This window comes from Anolis carolinensis, unplaced genomic scaffold, assembly GCF_035594765.1.
Source record: "Anolis carolinensis isolate JA03-04 unplaced genomic scaffold, rAnoCar3.1.pri scaffold_11, whole genome shotgun sequence".
Lineage (NCBI taxonomy): Eukaryota > Metazoa > Chordata > Lepidosauria > Squamata > Dactyloidae > Anolis > Anolis carolinensis.
Genome location: NW_026943822.1, coordinates 21106015 through 21125492, shown reverse-complemented (window position 1 = coordinate 21125492; position 19478 = coordinate 21106015). Strand labels below are relative to the sequence as shown.

General features: G+C 41.3%; 1 protein-coding gene across 1 annotated transcript in view; it reads left to right on the top strand.

Moving 5' to 3' along the window:
* Positions 1-19478, top strand: part of arid3b (AT-rich interaction domain 3B) — a 44558-nt gene that overhangs the window by 7275 nt on the left and 17805 nt on the right. Inside the window, exons 2-4 of the mRNA XM_003228771.4 lie at positions 1235-1873; positions 12220-12291; positions 12520-12592. Of these exons, the coding sequence (XP_003228819.2) occupies positions 1319-1873; positions 12220-12291; positions 12520-12592 (700 nt within the window). The 5' untranslated portion in view covers positions 1235-1318. The remainder of the gene's footprint in view (positions 1-1234; positions 1874-12219; positions 12292-12519; positions 12593-19478) is intronic.

Sequence of the window (19478 nt, the reverse complement as noted above, 5' to 3'; positions counted from 1 at the left end):
GGGGAAAGTAAGCAGGGGAAGAGTACACGGTTGTGCCAGAGCATGTAGACTTCATGTCTGACTTGTATTTCACCTTGCATAGCATCAGCCCTTCAATTAAATGTAAATCTTCACCCACTCCTTATTATTTCTTTTCTGATTCAAGATCAATAGGTAACTTTCCTTGAAGGTAGTTGAGCTCATAATTGCTGGCTGTTTTTTTCTTGTTACATCTTGCAAGCCACCTGATCTTCACAGGTTGCTATTGTGTCGATGGGGTCTGTCCCTGGGTCTGAAACAGGGAGGCAGGCCTCATTAATAGAGGAGCAGTTGCTATGGGAGAATAGAGCTATACTTTCTGGCACCCTGTTGTCGCTGCTGTGTTGATTGATAGCATTAGTCCTAGTGTGATTCCGCTCTCGCTGTCTTGCTCTCTTTCCCCACCCCCATTTTTCACAGCCATCTTGTTTTCCAAGTCCTATCAGTGAGGGGCCTGTTGCTGTGGCAGCAAAGGGTGGTGCAATTGTAGACTGAGACTTGCCAAAGGATGTGTGTGTTCCAGTCACAGAGGATAAATCCCAATTGTTCTATTATTTAAAAAACTAGACATTCAAAGCTGACCTCTGGGCTTTACTGCCAGAATATGCAGGTTTGATGCCTACATGTTAGGAGTTGATAATTCCTTGCTGTTTTTTTGTAAATTATGATGTATGTAAAACTAATGATGATCCTACCTATTCATCCCACTTTATCATACTTTTCCTTCTTTCGCATTTTATCCTCATAATTTGTGAGGCAAGCAAACATTACTGAAGGAATGTCATCACCGAGTAGGGTTCTAATCAGGCCCATTGCACTGTCTCTGACCAGTATAATCTGATGTATTCTCAGTCTTCTGATAGGGAGGAGAAAGGCTTAAAAAACCAATTGTGGGGTGTAAGCATCTCCTGTTTGAGTTTTAATTGCCAGTGCCTACAAACAAAACCTAGGTTTTGCCCTGGCCCTTAAACCATCTGATCAGGTCAGGATGTAGTAAAATAACTAGCAAAACAGGAAATCTGTCCAGCATGCAAATAAGCTTTGGAATAAAGAATCCCCTGTGTGTATTTGCCAAGAAATCTAGAATTGGCGTGTGAGTTTGAGGCTTCTGAGGTTTCCCATTCTGGGAGTAGGGCATGAGCTTTGCATTCCACCTCTTGTCCTGCAGGGAGGAAAGCTGAAAGTAATTTATACAGACCCAATATTTGTGTTTCAGATTCTCTCGCTCTCCGGAGAAAGCCTTGGGCTGGCGTCTTGTCCAGCAGAACTCCCCCCATATCACAGCCATGTTAACAGCAGGATGAAGCTGGAGGCCGTTGTGGAGCAGCTGCAAAAGCAGCAGCAACAGCAGCAGCAAGCCCCGCTGCAGATGGATTCCCGAGAAAGACAACAGAGGCAGATGAGAGAAACCCAGCTGCATTATGCGCAGCAGCTGACAGTGCCACAAGGTGCTCTCTCAGCCACATCTGGCAAAGCCTCAGGCGGCCCGGTTCTTGGCCCTTCGGCTCGAGTCCCACCTGTGCTTGGGACTGCCCGAACATTTGACCAGAGTAGTATGAACTCAGAGGAGGACGAGGAAGATGAGGAAGGAGAAGAGGACGAGGAAGATGACGACCTCGATGATGATGCTCCACGAACTGGGAAAGATGCATGCTCTGCTTTGAAGTATTTTCACGCTTCCAAAGTTGCCCCCCACAACCAAAGAGTGGCTTCTTCTTCGAATCCCCTGCCAGTTTTAGGACTGCAGCGGGGAGTACAGGGAAAGGATGACCAGGGTAAAGAAGCTGTGAACCCTCCGTATTCTGGCTCCCCATCTGTGAGACAGAACTGGAGATTGGATGAGCAGCTCAAGCAGGTCAGTGAACGTGTTCTTCTTGAGATCAGGGGTGGGAATTATTTGTCCTTAAGGTATTGTTGAATGACAACTTTTCGCTTTCATTATCATTGGCAATGCTGGCTAGGGCTGATGAGAGTGGCAGTGAAGCAACATCTGGAGGGCCAAACATTTCCCATCCTTGTTTTAAAGCAGAGATGCACAAACTCAGGTGGTGGAGCCTATTCTAGCCACCATGGATTTCTAGACAGGTTCTCCACTCCTTTCCTCATGTCATTGTTTGGAATTTCTCTTCCGTTGTATGGTAGTTTTCCTATTCTGAAAGATTAAAATATCTCTGCTGGTACTTGTTTACTGCTTGTAAGAGTTTATGCTAAAATGTATTAATATTCTATTCTAAAATGTGTTACTATCCTGTACATTTGTTCTGCCCCAGCTCGCACTACGCTTACATTGGTACAAGGCTGGAGACTTGGTGCTCCATATAGTTTGGATTTTGTTTCCTATTATCCTGTGCCATTGGTCATGTTGACTTGGGCTTCCGGGAAGCCAAAGGTTCCCCAATTGCATTGAAGGTAGCCGTTGAGAATGAGATGGGCATTCCTGCCTGTGAAGCTGCAGAACAGATCAGAGCACTATGTTGAGTATGGAGCTAAAGTTTTGGTAATCAATTCAGATGATGAAAACATTGAATCCGAAAGGGGTGACAAGTCAATCCTAGCCCCAAAGCACTTTTTCACTTTCTGATGGAAGCAGCAGCAAATTCTCACACCTTCAGTGAGTTTTGGAAGAGAAAATGAATGATAAGAATATGGTGACTCTAGTATCTATTGGATTCCTTTGAAGCCTCCCCTGTTTTCCCCACAAGTTTTATTTGTGTTGAATACTGGCATTTTTGGTATGGCTGCTTGGAGAGTCATGGAAAGTACTTGCTTTTTCTATGCCGCCACCATGTGTAATGCCTCTGTAGTCAAAGAGCTTTTAATCTGTTGCAGTTAGAAAACATGCAGGATGATACAGCTGGCAGAAGTTCATCCACTCTTCTGAATCCATGGTAGAGGGGCCTATGCTCTGGGTGTTGTGTATTAATAAATTGTCTTGCTTGTGGTGGGGGTGCAGGTGCGGTGAGTAATGCTGGCAAAATTTCAGTTGCATCTCTTGCAACTTGTTGCTCAAGAGCAAACGTTTTGAATAGTTGTCCTTTAAAGATCTGCAGCAGCTTGAGTTTTTATGGAGCATGGTCTTTGTCAAGCATCTGATGAAATGCTACCTGCTGTTGATATGTGTATATACATTGCCACACATGAATCAAACTTCTGGCAGCCATGGTATTGGAGAATTTTCGCACCATTAAGGCATTAAATTGCATTACATGAAGACTGATAATGGTTACATCTCATTGAAAGTAAATTTTGGACAGAGCTTCCATGGTTGAGCAGAATATAATTACTGATTTCCATTGACATTGAATTATATTTTCAATTACAGTTGGTTTTTGATACTATATTGTGGCTACTGAATTGAATTCTTTGCAGTATAAAGGTGATTCAATATTGGCACCGTTCTGTTTCCCCATGCAAGGCCCCATCACTTTGAGAGGAATTTGTTTTTGTGATGCCATGCCAGATTCCACAGCCCTACAAATAAAGTGATCTCCTTTGTGTTCATATTCTCAAAGCTGTTTTTTTAAGGATGTCAGTCCCTTTCAGGCTTTGCACAGGCTTTGATTCTTGTTGACCATAATCTTTGAAAGTTGGGGTTTATTTAAAATGCATACATTTTTTAAAAAGCCTAACTTATTGAAAATAGAATGAAGGGTAGGTTGTTTTGAATGTCCAATCTTAACCTTTTGACTATCTTATTATGAACCTTGTTCCATACAGATAACATGGCCATTTTTTTTCCTTTTAGAAGTTTGCTTTATTTACATTATTTGCAACACTGGTGCAATTAGAAGAGCTGAAAAGAGTCAGACCGAAACTATTGGAGAAGCCAGAGGGAGCAATCTTGAACAGTGTTAGTAATATAGTCACCTTTTAAATGTCCAGAATGTGCTCGTGCTGCATTAAGATATTAGCATTTGTGGATATTAGTATTTGGAGCTTTGATCGTGTTATGGTATTTTTGAAAAACTGGGTCACATGGGCAGATGCAGTGGAATGATGGGACAGAATGCTCTGATATAGTCAGAGTGTCCATGTTTGGAGATCTGGTTATCCCTTATATTAAAGAAAAACATTTACTTGTAAGTATGGCACCAGAAGACCAAAGTCTGGATGAAACCTGTGAAAAATATTTGCTGGCATATATGTTTAGGTGGTCTTGGGGTTTTTGTTCGAAAAGGTAGCTTTTCTCAACATTATTTGTCCTTTTACTTGTAGGATTCATTTACATGGTACAGAAACATTAACACACTGCATTCTGTACCTGTGGGCTAAAATATGTACATATAGTTCATTTAGCCTCCTTCATGTTCTTCTGTTTCACTTTACATGCATCAGGCTCAAATTGCTTAGATGAAAATTCTCTTCCCTTGTTGCCTTTCTACTGCCATAGAACTGCTAATGGGAAGACCTCATCTCACTAAACTAAACTTGGGTACTTGGACAAAGGGTCTCTCTTGAGGTTCTCAAATTTTACATAGGCTCCTAATTTGGGAAGGTTGTGTGCGTGTGTCTTTCAGATATTCTGGCCCCAAGCCACTTAAAAACTTCATATGTCAAAATGGAGCTTGGAAGCAAATTGGAAGAACATTTGGTACAGTACTAGTGCTGTGTGATCTCTACAGCATGCAGTATTTAACAGGCTGACTACAGCAATTTGCATCAGCTGTAGTTTCCAAAATATTTTTGTGGCGGACATGGCGTGCATTGCACTGAGAGGTAATTGAGAAACCTATGTGGTCAGTTCCCTAGAATAGGGCTCTGTGTACAAAGTAAAGCTGCATGAAAGCATGCATGAAGGCGTGCAGCTGCCTCTCTTTCCAGGTGTAATTCTAGTATTTTCTTTCTGAAGGAGTGCAGCCATATCTAGAAGCATGTTGTGATCGCAATCCCAGATTGGCTTTTCTGTTGCCCAGCAGAACTTCTGTCTTGTGTGGAGTGATTCTCAGTTTATTCACCCTCATCCAACTCTTCATTGCATCTATCTAATTAATATAGACCACGCATGGGCAAACTTCGGCCCTTCAGGTGTTTTGGATTGCAACTCCCACAATTGTGGGAGTTGGAAGTCCAAAACACCTGGAGGGACGAAGTTTGCCTATGCCTGGTCTAGACAGTAGTTTAGGACTTTCACAGCTTCCCCAGCATCAGTTGTGTGAAAGAGAGCTGGTTGTCAGAATAATATTTGCAATGTGGGAAAAACAATTTTATTTAATTTGCTTTCCCCCCCCTGCCCCCCCAAAAAAACCTCTTGCAGCTACCTGGGTGGGAGATATGGGTTCTTTTGATCCTCTCTTAGTAATGTTCTCTTGTCAAATAATCTGTTGGCAAGTCCTGCTTAAATTGGCTTTCAATCAGAAAGTATGTTTGATCTAAAAGCACTTCTCTTTTGTTGCTTGTCTGCTAGCAGCATTTGAAATTGTTGCATTTGGGACTAAAATGTGAAGTTTTTTGGCACCACTTTGCCCTTTTCCTCTCCTTCGTAGTATTTGTAAAAAGAGCCTGTGTTCCATTCCACAGAGAAGTCAACTCGAAGATAACTTGAGTCCTTTCAGTTACCAAGTACGCTATCAAAAGGAAGACGGGTGTTGATGCCTGGCTGCTTTGAGCTCAATTCAGCCTCCCACAGCCAAGTAAATAATTGTCGAACACACTTGCAGACAAAAGAGCTGGCTCAGCTTATGACATTGGGGTGGTGAGAATCTTGTCAGCACAAAACGAGGAGGGAGGATTGGCTGCTTGTCAAGAGGCTGGCAAATCCCCAAAGAAAAGCAGAAGGAAGCCAGTTCAGCCTTTTCGCTCCTAACACTTCTCAGATTCATCTGGACCTCGCCGTTAAAGAGCTTTAGGAAACTACAGTAGGGAAGAGTATTTTGGCCAGCTATTGCTAAATTGAGGAAAAATGTTTGTGTTTCAGATTGTTTTGGAATTCTTCCTTGCAGATGTTAGGTTGTGATCTCTGCATAATTGTAGAGGTAGCTAAGTTGCTCTGAAAGAAGCAACACTGTTTAAGGAGAATGGCACCATTCATTTGTTTATTTATTCTCCAGCTTGTCCCACTTGGATTAATATCTAGCAGTACGTTATGCATAGCCCTTCCACAACAGTTGCATGTGAATCAGACCCCTTAGGATTGGTCAAAGTGGAGTCAAAGGTGAAGTCATTCAGCACAGGCTTGCTGTTGGGATGGTGCATGTGGGATAGGATTTTTAAGCTTTGCACATTCCAAATATAGACACTGTTGAAGTATCTGGATTCCAAAACAGCTCTGAATGGTCCTATGTATGCACACACACATCACTGTTTTCATAACATGCTGAGATCATTTAAAGATATATATGTAGGCATGTGTTTGACAGAACATTCTGTAACATGCTTTGGAATATTTCCCTCCCCATCTCCTTTTAACTACTAAATCTATTTGAAGCAACATAGGACATAGCGTAGCAAATAGAAGTAAGCTTGATTTTTGGTAACTACATTTATTTATCTGCTGAGGCAGATAAATAATATTCATGCCACCAATCCTTTTGCTTCTTCCTAAAATGCTCGTGCCACCAATCCTTTTGCTTCTTCCTAAAAAGGTAAATGTTTCTGTTGTGCTCTAGTGGGGAAAAGTACAACCCGTATATTTACAGTAAAGGCAAAACCTGATCTCCATCCAGGACATATGTTGCATTCTCCAACTTTTGCTGTTGGCTTCTTGTGAATATTAGGGGGTACCCATATATATTCCTCTCTCTGCATGAATACACATTGCTCCCCCCTTCCCCGCTCTCATTGCACTATATAGTGTCATGTGATCAGCAGCAATGGAGTTGTAGTTCCTCTTCTATTGTTCAGATGTGCTTTTTTTTCACTTAGGAGGGCTTGAGCAACTGCAAAGCTGACAGTCATAAAATAAACTCAATGAAAAGAACCAACTGCTCAACCACCCATGTGGAATTCAGCAAATTTTCTATTTCTCATACATCCTTGATCAAGTAAATACTTCTCAGACAACTGCAGATGTCAATCCAAGATTCTTTTATCAATATAAGCTGGTGGTGTTACGTTTTTTAGCTCTTGGAAAATATAACAGGGCACAGAAGATTTGTGTGTGTGAGAGAGATAATTACTACTTTTCTCTCTCAGTGCTTGAAAACTTCCAACACAAGGCAGTAAGCCTGATCTTATCAGAGTTTTGTAGTACAACCGTCCCCATGCCCCCCTTCTTTTTAATGGCATCTGGTTCACTTCCGAAGGCTCATCTCCACCCACAGAAGGAATTTCTGCTGTTTTTCCAATAATCCTCGATTCATCCCTCCCTCCTCCGCTCTTAACTCAGTGTGTGGCAAATGTGTCAGGTTTAAGTCAAAATGGCTCCTTGGACAACATTTCCTTGTTTCTGGCCCAGTGTTCATTATTTGCAAGGGCTGCAAACAAAAAAAAAAGGTTTGTGGCACTGTAGGCGGTGTCGGGCGGGGGGGAGGGTAGAGGGAATTAACAGGATAAATGAATGAATTCGGCCAGGCCTACACTTGCAATTGGAGGAATCAGATTGAGATGAGCTCCTGATTTCACACTGCTTTGAAACACTGAAATGTTCCTGTAGTCGTGATTTGTCCCAGGCCGTCTGCATGGTAGCTTGGAACAATTCTCATCTGTTCAACTCCATGCTCATAAAGAAGGGTTTTGTGTTTCTCAAAAACTCAGATTCATGCTTGACTGTGGGGATTTGTAATCCATTTGTCTCTACAGTAGGCTACAGCAGCTTAGTAACTAGTCATAGTCACTTTTACCACAGTGGTGGGAGTCCTAGAGTAGGTACATGGAAAGGAACAGCACTTGGGAATGTCATCTGGAAACCATGGTCTGGCCCAAAAGCCATTTTACTACAGTAAAAGACCCCCCCCCCCCAGTGCTGCAGGCCCATATTTTATTAATTTACATTTGCAGCAGTCAATTTCATGGAGATTGTAAAAGTATCTCTCTTTAAATAACACCTTCCAGAGTCATTTCAGTATAGCCATTGGCCATAATGACTAGTCCCTCTTGAGAGTTATGGTCCCCCACCCCAAAAAGGAACTTTCCTAAGCTGTCTTAAGTATTGCACCGGTAGTAGCAGCAACAGTTGATACCTTTGGGCTTTGGCTTGGTGCTCCAGAGTGAACGGGGCCATAGGAGTTTAATATTAGTGATTGCAAATGCTACATCATGTCAACTGTCAAATACAACCTTTTAAAAGATACTGATATGGCTGGCTGGACACAGTTGCGTAAATGCAGGAACCTTATTGAAGCTGAGATCTGTCCAGAGCTGTACTTTGATGGTAAAGTTCCTTGATTAATTCAGAACCTTGCTCCACGAGGGAATAAATTGGGGATGGGTGAAGAATGGGTCTTCTTTCAGGAATTTCTGCTTTTATTCCTGAGGAAGGGGTTAACAGTCTTTTGCCAGGGGGTGGGTGGTGGTTGGGGAAACTGAAATTGTTTTGGACATCTGAATTCCTCTCTAATAAGATGTTCCAGGTGGCTTGGGAGTAATCCTAAAATAGCTGCAGCTCTAATTGCTTCTGTAAAGGCAGACTTGCAATCTCTGGGGAGGAGCTGCTCCCTGGCATGCTTTGATAGCTAACTAACCTTAGAAGGTGTGTTTATGGGGTGGAGATGAAGGGGGAATGTGGCCAGCAGGTTCTTGAGATGCCCTAGGGGCTACAACGGCCACCATCGTCCTCTCTTTAGAACAAAAACATTTCAGAATCTTTTATCTTTGATATTAGTCTGCTAGAGCTCACAGGTATATATGCCCTCAACATTCCTCCCTTCCTCCTCCAGTTTTGTAAAACCATTGCCACTGTTGGCGGTTTTTGATTTAAAACTCAACTGAAGATAGTATATTCCCTTATCAAGTATTTATTACGACAAGAAAATCACAGCCCAGAGCAAAGAAAACCTCATATGAGCGCAACAATGAAATAGACATACCATAGAAACAAAGCAGTAGCAGTTGAAAAGGACCAAACCATAGGTTCAGATCCCTCTCAGTTTCTTGTGGAGTAGGAAATGGTCAATAAGGTGAATAAAATGGGAGCTATTTGGGTGAATTAAGTAAATTGACTTTTTTCTTGTATAAATCTGCATCTTTAACCTACTAGTTCACATAGTTTCTTCTTCTAAAATCTTGCCCCTTGAATTGATTAAAAATGATCAGTTGTAAATGATCAGTTGTTATTTATGTATGACAAATGGGTTTCCTGAACAAGACTATAAAGAAAAACATAGTGGTCTTAAATTAAAGAAAAGTTTTGGAATGTGGCAATCACATCCTTTCAGCAATGCTCTATTGTTTTTGCTTAGAAAGAAGGGTGAATGATCATGATTGTTAAATGAAAAGGTTTCTGATGGATTTCTGTACACATGCCAAGGCACTAAACACAATTTGAGGCATATGCTAGGGCACTAAACATAATCTGAAGATTAGTGACAAAATCTACAATAACGCTAGATAAGTTGAATGCTGGACTAAGTGCCCAGGGCATTCCATGAATAAGACTGACGATAAATGTTTCACATGAGCTAGAAAGTAAATGCAGTCAGTTTGAACTATAAATATTTGCAATTTGAGTAATAGGAAATATATATTGCCAGATCAGTTACTATTACATAATACCTGTATCAGAAGAAAAATATTTTCCTCATGAACTCCTCATATCAGTGCAGAAAATCAGCTGCTTATTTAATGCTGGTATTCTGCGGCAGCTTAAAGTTTCTTGCATTTCTGCCCGGGTTGCTTTCTTTCAACAATGTACATTGTTGTCTTCATTCTAGAAACTTTTAGAGCAGGTTGCAGGATTGCAATTGAAGCTGGTGTCTTGAAAAGTAAATAGAAAGAGTTTAGACTCCCACACCAGTGGGAGAGCTGCCAAGCTTCCGAACCTGGCAAGGCAGTGCATTTGCCAGCTCTGAAATCTGATAAGAGATTTATATCTATTAGTCATAACACAAAACTGTCTGTATGTTTGCCCTCAACATGGATTTGTCATTGTTGACTGTCTCAGAAGAACAGGAGTGGGCAGAAAATAGATGGAGATCTACTTGTACCTCTTTAGATGATTTGCATGGAATTCATCTGATTCCCATTTCTTTTATAACCACCAATAAAAATGCAAGTGTGTGGGGGTGTATAATTAAACACTTCTGCTATGACTTATAATTTGCTAATTGCTTACATCTCAGTCTCATCCTTCCTCGCCTATGAAATATGAGCTTTTATTGTCAGCCTTTGTCGTGTCTTCCAAACCTGCTCTTGACTTAAACATGAGGTTGATTATACATAGTAATCTAAAAAGTAGATTTTCAAAGATATAGATACAACAGGTAACTGGCTGATCACAAGAGAGCCATCATTCTGTTTCTGTTAAACCATCTCAAGCACTATTTCAGGTCTGGTTCTGGTTGGTAATGCTCAGGATTCTAGTACAAAGAGGGAGATTACACAAATCTAAAGTCTTCCTATCTTTGCTGTAAAAATAGCAGGGTAATGCTAGGATATCAAAAATGAAGATATGAATATTTATTTTTCTTAATGGAAGAATGTTCTGTTAGCATTACAAACACACATAGCTGTGAAAGGAAAAAACAGTGAAGTAAAAAATGTCTTGCATTTTTTGAATTAATGTCTTGTTTTATGTAACATTTGTAAAGGTGTATCTTGTTTTAATATATTGTTTTGGCATGAACACTGAGCTGCCTGCAGCTCACAGCTGAGAAACAAAGGTGAAGAAGAGATATGGGTTGCCATTACTGGTGACTCCTTTCTTATGACTCCAGCTACCATTGTTGTCTGGCTTGTGACAGTCTGCCTTAACCAAGTAGTGGTCATTGTGAATAATCTGGCTACTACTGCATGTTGTTTAGGCGAAACTGACTTAATACCGCAATTGATATGGTGGAAGAGTCGTATTTGTGATTTCTGCTTGAAGGACATCTAGCTGAATTCTCTAGCAAAGCTCATTTTCAAAGCTCTCTCTGAAGAAGGGCTGGGAAAGCTGACTGCTGTAATAAACAGCTGACATAACAGAAGTGGCAATAATCCTCCATTAAATATCTTTCAGCTGATGGGGCTCACCGGGTAATTGACTTTCCAGCAGGAATTACTGGCTCAAACTAAATCAGTTGGCATTAGGGCAGCCTGCTGCCATTTCTCGAAAGGGGGAGAGTGTGGCTTTGCCTGACTCTGACAGGGGCTATTCATCTTGGTAATTCAGTGTCCGTGTCACTACCAGATGACACTAAGACTGTAGACATTAAAGTGCAGTCTAATTAAAAACTGTTTTTGTTTGGAAATCCCTTCATGAATTTGGTGGCTCTTTATCTGATTTAAGATCCTGTGTGTTCACCACCAGATGGTGGACGGGTGATCCAAAGCAGCCGGTGATGTTTGACCTCCCTCATTTTGCTTTTTGTCCGTTGCCCAGGCTACTTTTACACTCTGGTGTTTGCAGTTCAGATGGTTGCGGGATTTATCCATCCGTTCCCACAATCATTAGGAGCAAAAGCTACTCTGCCACTTCCTCCTGGTTTTGAAAGCCATTGAGATGACGATGGTGATATGCAAAGTGAAGTAGATTTCAGTGAGAGTAAGCCTGAACAAAAAGCTTAATGTCATGAGGTTCAGACCTCACATATTATAGAAGCATGCTAAACTTAGATTTTACATACAGTTGTTTCTTTTCTTTTCATTTGGATCTCACAAAGGTTAGGGTTTTGACTTGGACCTGGGTAGGAACAAAACACTCCTTGATGGTTTTAAGTGAATCCTTGGATGTTCACTAGGGAAAAAGCTCCCAATGTAGTGCCTTGGTGTCTTGACTCTGAGAACAGGTGAGTAAAAGAAATGCAGGCTGTATCATTTCTTTAAAAATATTGACAAGAGCTTCTGCAAATCTTGCACAGGAGCATTTGAAACAGAAGAATTCCTTAGCATTGCTTTTCTGAAAGAAATCCCTGCCGGTAAATCATAAAAAGCTCATATGTTACTAGAAGGTGTGTTTGAACTAGTTCTTAGTTCTAAATGACATTGACTCACAAAATCTGGTTGCAACATTTCATCTTCTTTTTCCTAAACTGAAAAGCTGCTTCTCGTGTGATTTGTCCACCTATGTTCTGCTTGCTTGTTATTTTGAATTGCCATCTTATTTTTCTTTGCTTTCCTACACTTTAGAATGGGAGCCTGAGCTGGAATGAAGATGCTGATGGCAGCAGAGGAAGAGAGGTATCTCGAGACTTTGCCAAGGTTAGTACAATTACTTGCACTTGATTATATAGTGGAGCCTAGTAGGAAATGACACTTGGGTTGCCAAGAAGTTATATCTGTAATTTCTGCAAAGCGCCAGGTGAGCTTAGCCAAACAACAACAATAACAACAACAAACAGCAAAAAGCATGCATTTTTCCACATCTTATATGTGAGATTTTTCCTATAGTCCAATATGAGTTAATTTTTATTTTCTGTATTTCTGCAGTTGTACGAATTGGATAGTGACCCTGAAAGGAAGAAATTCCTGGATGATCTCTTCATCTTTATGCAGAAGAGAGGTGAGTAGAATCTATTTCAGGATTTATTGAAATAATCTGCAAAGGAACAGTAGAGAATACAAAACCGTTTCTTGAGAGCGTGTGATTACAAATCACCTGTCAACATGGCAATGACATGGACTTCCTTGGGTTTTCTTACACAAAGATACTCAGAGGTGTTTTTGCCTCTGAAATATAGCATACAGCACCTGGTATTTATTGTTGGTTTCCCATCAAAGCACTAATAAGAGCAGACCCTGTTTTGTTTTTTAGATCCAATGAAATCTGATGCCCTTAGGGTGTTGTGTTCTGGACCATAGTGTTTCTGCCTGTTCTACTTCTCTTTCTTATTTGGTTCAGAGCCAAGTGTGATTAAGTCATCTCCTGGTTATGCTTGCTGACCAAAAAGTCCTAAAGATTTTACAGTCAAAAGTATGACAGAGAGAAAGGCAGTTGAAGGAGAAGAAATGATGCAACAAAGATAGCAAAAACTGATACTACAAAATGGGCATTGCAGAGACAGTACTCAATTTAAAGGGCATTTTAAAGCCAACACTCAATTTAGTTTTTATCCTCTGCTAATCCAAGAAGCAGCAGCTGTTGCCAAAACATTTTGGTCTTCATAGTAGAAACAAAGCTGAAGAATGTCTTCGTAAATTTACAATTCAAGGTGGACACACTGCAGGCCGCTTGATATTTTTGGACTGCAATATCCAGTTTTCCGGACAAAATTGGCAATGATGTCCAGTACTGGTTATAGTTATAATTCTAGAAGTCTAGAAGACTTCTCTTTGCCCACTCCTGTTGCAAAGGAGCAATTTCTTTCCCCCACAGCTAAAGCCAAGGCTTTATAATAATGGGAACAGGTTTTTCCACATCTTGTGGTTTTCTGCCTCCAAATAAGACAGTATAAATAAATTCGGCAAATCGCCTCTGCTTAGTGCTGCTAAATTTGGAAACATAAATATAACCTTGACTGACTGGTGTGTGTCATTTGGTGTGCCACAGAATGCAGGGTAGCCATGATGCTCTGTAGTTCCAGATGAATTCCTGAAATAGCCTTTCATGGTGAACAAATTGCTGCTATGCTAAGGGAGCCTGATCTGATATCTCACCTGATTAAGTCAACATCAGTGAGTTAAGGGATGAAAGACAAATAGCAGATTTCTCATATGCACCTGAAAGGGATAAAAAACCCAGCTCTGAATAGCATCCCCTGGCAGAAAATGGACAAGGAGGTAGAAAAGAGAAGTGCCCTGCTGTATTAGGCCTGACACAGGCCTCCTTTGAGCACAGCAGGTCACCACAAAGCAAATGCACCTGCAAGTGATAAAACACTTCTTCAGTGGCAGCAGAGAGGGGAGAGCAGAGTAAAAGCCATGAGACATTTGGAGAGAGAGAGAGCGGAATTGGTTCCTCTTTGACACCAAAAGGCGGAGAAAAGAACAAATGGATCAGATTGATCAAATTTTTACCCTGTGCCTTCAGATAAAGAGGAAATGGTTTCAGATGTGAAGAAGTCTTCATGCAGTTTTCAAAAGTAACAAAGTTGTTCTAGTGCATTTACTGTGGACGTGGTCATCCATGTTAGAGCAAAGCTGAATGGCAATTGCGCTTTTATCAGTGGTGATAAAACCATCAGTGATAGTAGTGACATCCTGGCAATATATTATGTTGGTAACTAATGATGTTCGTGTTATCTGGGTTGTCCTGATTATAAAAGCTTGCCCTTTCTGGGAGCTGTAGTCACTTCCTCTGCTGTTTTGCAGAATAAACTTGGATTGTGAGATGATGCAAATCTGTAGGCATTAAGGCTACAGGGAAGAGCTGCGTTTTTTTAATTAATTGATCATTCTGCTCCTGAAATATAGAGTTATTTGAGCTAATAGTATCAAATAAATTAATTTCAGAGAGGCTGCATAAGGCTTATAAAATCCATCTGCAGATTGAGCCGTGGAGCTAGCTTGGAGTGAGCTGAAGAAGAGAATTGGCCATGCGAAGGGTTGGACTAAAATACAAGATTGATGCTGGGATGGAGTGTCCTTGAACCTAATTGCTAGCAGACCCTGAAGAGCAAAACCAAAATTTAATCACCCTTTCTGGGGGGAGTGCAATCACTGGTGATGCTTATGGATTTCTGTCCCATCTAGTGTTCAAGGCTGCAAATGTAAATGCTAAAATGATCCATAAACAATACAATAACATGTGAAAATTACCATGAGAAATGTCCTATGCAGTAGAGAGAATCAGCGGGAGGAACTCAGATTTCAGAAGGAAGCCATTCACTTAAAGAGTAGGTAGGGTGAGAAATTGGTAGAACGAAGACTGAATGAATCTCTAAAACTTTCTGTATTTTGTAAAATTGCCTTGAGGCAAAGTGTTGCCATATTTGTCTCCTCTAGTAGGTTTATGTCAGACGAACACTCTTTGGACATTAGACATCATTTAAACAGAAGCTATTGGGGATTTTTTTTACAGTGAAGAACATGACTTGTAAAGTAAACTGCTGTATATGAATTTTCAAATACAGCACAATGGTGCTAGATTGCAAGTGGCATTGCAGCCCAGAAAACTGTTTTCTTCATTATTCCTTCCCTTGTGAAGATCTCATAAAAAGCTTCTAATTGTACCATCCTGCTCCTGCTCAAGGTTTCTGCGTGACCTTAGTTTTCCCAGATGGCTTGTCCATTCTGGGTTTGATGTGTATATACATAGAAGAGGCTTTGTACGCCCCAACTGAGTGGTTTTAATGTTTTCCTGCTGTTGTATGCCTTATCTGCATGTTTTCAGATGTGGAAAAAGCTTGCAGCAAAAACCTGATATTGATGAAAGCATTTGGCAGGGGTTCTTTTATCTCCAGGCTGCAGTGGTGCTTATCAGGCCTATCTGGGGAATACCTTTAAGATCTGCCCCCTCCTATTTTGCAGCCTCACTGCTTATTTTTTTCTACCTGAAGGATATCCTGGAGTTTGTATACAGCCAAGGATGACAACCTTGCTTTTTCATCTGTTGGCAAAACATGAGAGCTTAACAGGAGTGTTTTTTTCCTTCTAATTGCACCATGCAGATTTCCTTGGAATGGTGTGAACCCAATAAAAGCTTTTCCAGATACAGATGGGAAAGTTGCCAGCCCCTGATGAAATTTAATGATGAGCAAATAATTTTTAAAATCACTTGGTGTCTTAAAAGACTAGTACATTTCTATGACGATAAAAAAATCCTAATATACAGACTGCCAGATAACTGGGAGCTGTACATTTGTTTCCTGCCTCAGTCTATTGATCCGTGCTATGAATATGGGGCATAGAGGTTTCTCTGAAAAAAGGATAGGGGATGAGTACTGATGAAACACCACTGTTTTAGTTCCCATTATTGATCACCTTTTCCATTTCTATACTTGGACATTCTATTCTATTATGCTTTCACTTACAGGACCTTCTGTGACAGGGCTATAAGGAATTTGGAGAGGGATGTATTGACTGCTTCAAAGCATTGGTTGCTTTGTTTAGTGTGTTAACTGCTGAGAAGTCTTCAGTTCTCAGATAGCTGTAAATTAAGGTGGAAAATCATTGCTTTGTCTATTGGAATTCGATTTGGAAAGAACGGAGCAGTATACGCAGTGAAATGGCCAGTGCTCAGTTTCTCACTGAACCAACCTTGCTACAGTCATGCTATAATGCTGATTATTTTTCAAGTGTGTTTTTAAAGGTTATTAGAGAGGCAACTAACAGGACAAAGTTGATATGTCATGGCAGTAATCTGTTCAGTTTCCATTTTAAGAAACAGGATTCCAGTACAACTGTTGTTTAGATCTCATATCAGTTACTTATCCATAGTAATACTTGGCATAATGAGTACCGTTTTTGAAATTCTAGTAAGGTGAATTACCTTTCTCCCATGGCTGGAGATGGCTGGAGAGATCTCAAGTATTGAGTCAGGGCTCAGAAAAATACCTTGCTAGTTTTTGAGCTTCTGTCATTCTTGGCATTACAAGAAGCCCATGAATTGGTGAGACAAATCTACATCTATCTAGATTTCGTGTTTTCCTTCACATGTGGATTATTTCATTCTGCCTTTTGATAATTCAGTTTTTTGTTTTCTGTAAGAAAAGAGACCACAAATGCCATGTTTCTTGTTTGCTGAGAAGGCTTTGGACGCTTCCCTTTTCAGCCCAATGGCCGACATCTTTGCTGTCGTCGTCATTTGACTTTATCACCTTCAGCATTAGCCATTTTGACATTGTTCTGAGTGGCAAAAGAAGTTAGTCTGTTGGTTTGTATGTCCTCAGAGGTCTTGCTTCAAACTTGAAGCAAATGAGCTCAGACTGACGATACAGAAGCCTTAAAAACATCAATGGATCTGCTTTCGGGTTTTCTTTTCTTTTTTCCTTCCTGAAAAACTGCATTTCTCCTTCAGATTTCACTGGGGAAAGGGAGGTAGTTCAAGGGTCAGTGGGGTGAGAACCCCACCAGTAGCAGAGCTGTTGAACATCTGGTAAAGATGTTGGGAGTGCGAAGTATATTAAACCCAGCTGTGCCGGTAGCCGTTGAGCGATTGAATGCTATTGAGGCTTAATGTGACAGGGAGCAACCTTTCTGAAAAGCTTACCCAGGGATTAACATTGGGCTGCGATGGTTTCTTTTGGGCTGGCTGGCAGCCATTACGAAAGCAGGAGGCACATGCCCAACTGACCACCTTCATCTTGGCAAACGGTTTGCTAAAACGGATGCGATCTGTCAGTCTGAACCTTGTTGTTTGGTGGTGAAGTGGAGGGGGAGAAAGCAAAACTTGATGGTCTTTCCACAGGTATAGATAAGAGCTGGGCCTCATGTCAAATAGAACATGATTAATTACTTTCCTTTCCAGCTCCCTCTTTGATAACCATGTGTGATGGACTGCAGGTCCTTGGATCAGGTAATGATGATCCCATCAGGAGGTGTGAATGCCCACCATAGAAATAGACAAGATGGTAGGAAATGGAATGAAAAGGGCAGGATGTATAGGACAGGGAATGATAGAGAAAGATGCATTCTCTGTGGGCTTTTTTCTTATACTGACGTTGTATCAGCCATGCGGGAAGTACAGACGAAGGCTTTGTACATGGCTAGTACCATCGTTTTGCATCCTTGAACCTCCCAATTCCCCAAACTGCTGAACCTGCCATTTTTTTTTAAAGTGACTTTTGGGATGAAAAGTGACTCAAAATAGCTCCTCCCCTTGCATGACAACAAGTAACTCCTTTCTAAGAAAACTTCCATCTTGCTTGAGTAATCTTTGATTTCTCCATTTCTCTTCAAAATGACAACAGGAAGTGACACAAGATCACTTCCAGTTGTCATCTCTGATGGGTCCAGTTCCCATCTGTGAGATTAAAACGCTTATCCTCAGATTTACTCAAAGCTGGTGTTTTTGGCTCCATTCTTTGCCTTTGGCTTCAGCGCCCACTGCAATGCAGCCTCATCTTTTTCCAGAAGAGAATTTGGAAACTAATAGACTTCAGGCTGGAAGGAGTTCCCTGCCTCAGATCTAGGAAGATATAGAGCATACATTAGCCACCAGCTTATGCAATTTCTGGTGACAGAGAGGAAGAGACAGGCCTGTGGTGATTGGATCAGATTTGAACCTGAAATCTTTCTAGGTCTGAGTTATAACACGCTTAACCATTACACGACAGTAGCCCTCAAAGTAGCCTAATCCAATTTTAAAAGTCTCTCTTCCAGCAATGAATTCCATAATTGCCTTAACTAGGTATTTCCAGAGTTTGGGAAAGTAACCGCTTTGACTTACAGCTGCCAGAATCCCACAACCAGCACAATTGGAGATAATGGGAGTCATAGTCCAAACATAGTGTTTCCCTGTGCCTTGTTTTAATAGAAAATAATAGGTAATATGGGAATGTGTGCTCCATCCATCTTCATGGGCAGGTTTGGCTTCTTTATAGAAGCTTTCAGAGAAGGAGCTATATCAGCCTGTTGAAGCATAAGAAGGAGAAGAGGAGGAAAACGTATTCTAGCAACACCTTTAGGATTAACCAGTTTATATTTTAGCAGGAGGTTTTGTCGATATCAATCCACTTTAATTGAATGTAACAACAAAAATGTTTACTATAATACAAATAATTTTTATCTTAAAAATGCTGCCAGGTTCCTTCTCTCCTTTTCCTGCCTCCTATTAGAACTTTTCTTTCCCAAACCCTACCATTTTGGGGAGGACATACACCACTATGTGGCTGCCACCCAGGCCAACCTACAGTCAGAGTACAATTCATCACCTCATCTTACAGACATGTAGTCATGAAAACCAGGAACTGAAATGACACCCCCTTTCTTAGTGTTTGGAGCCTGAAAGCAGAAACCTCGGGCTGCTGTTTATTATCTGTGTCCAGGGCTCCGTCTGATTCCGATTACTCTGTATCAAAGGTGAGGTGGCTTGGGATTGTGGGGAGGGTGAACACAACATTGTTTGGGCGTGCGTAAGGAAAAATGAGAATGTGCACTGACTCCAGATACAGATTTGGGCCCTCCGTCTGGGGCCGCTGTGTTGGGAGAGCAGGGGGCCTTGCTGGAAAGTACAGTAAAACCGAGTTTGTCTTCAAACGGCAACAAGTCTTATGCCGTGCCCCCGGTCAGTGACCTTTCCCTCTGGAATTCTCCCCTCTGACCCCCAGATCATTAATCCCCACACTGCCAGATGACAGTAATCCATCATGGGTCCTGACAAGCCTTGCGGCCGGCTGTGAAAGGATCTCTGCCTCTCCCTCCCTCCCTCCCTCCCTCCTGCGATGCTGCTCGTTTTTCAGCCTTCCTCTTCCGCAGGAGCAGCGCCAGCCACCAAGGGCTTCCAATAAAGACCGATTACCTTTTTCTTCCTACCAGAAAGTGATGGTGGGGGTGTGGAGGACCCAACA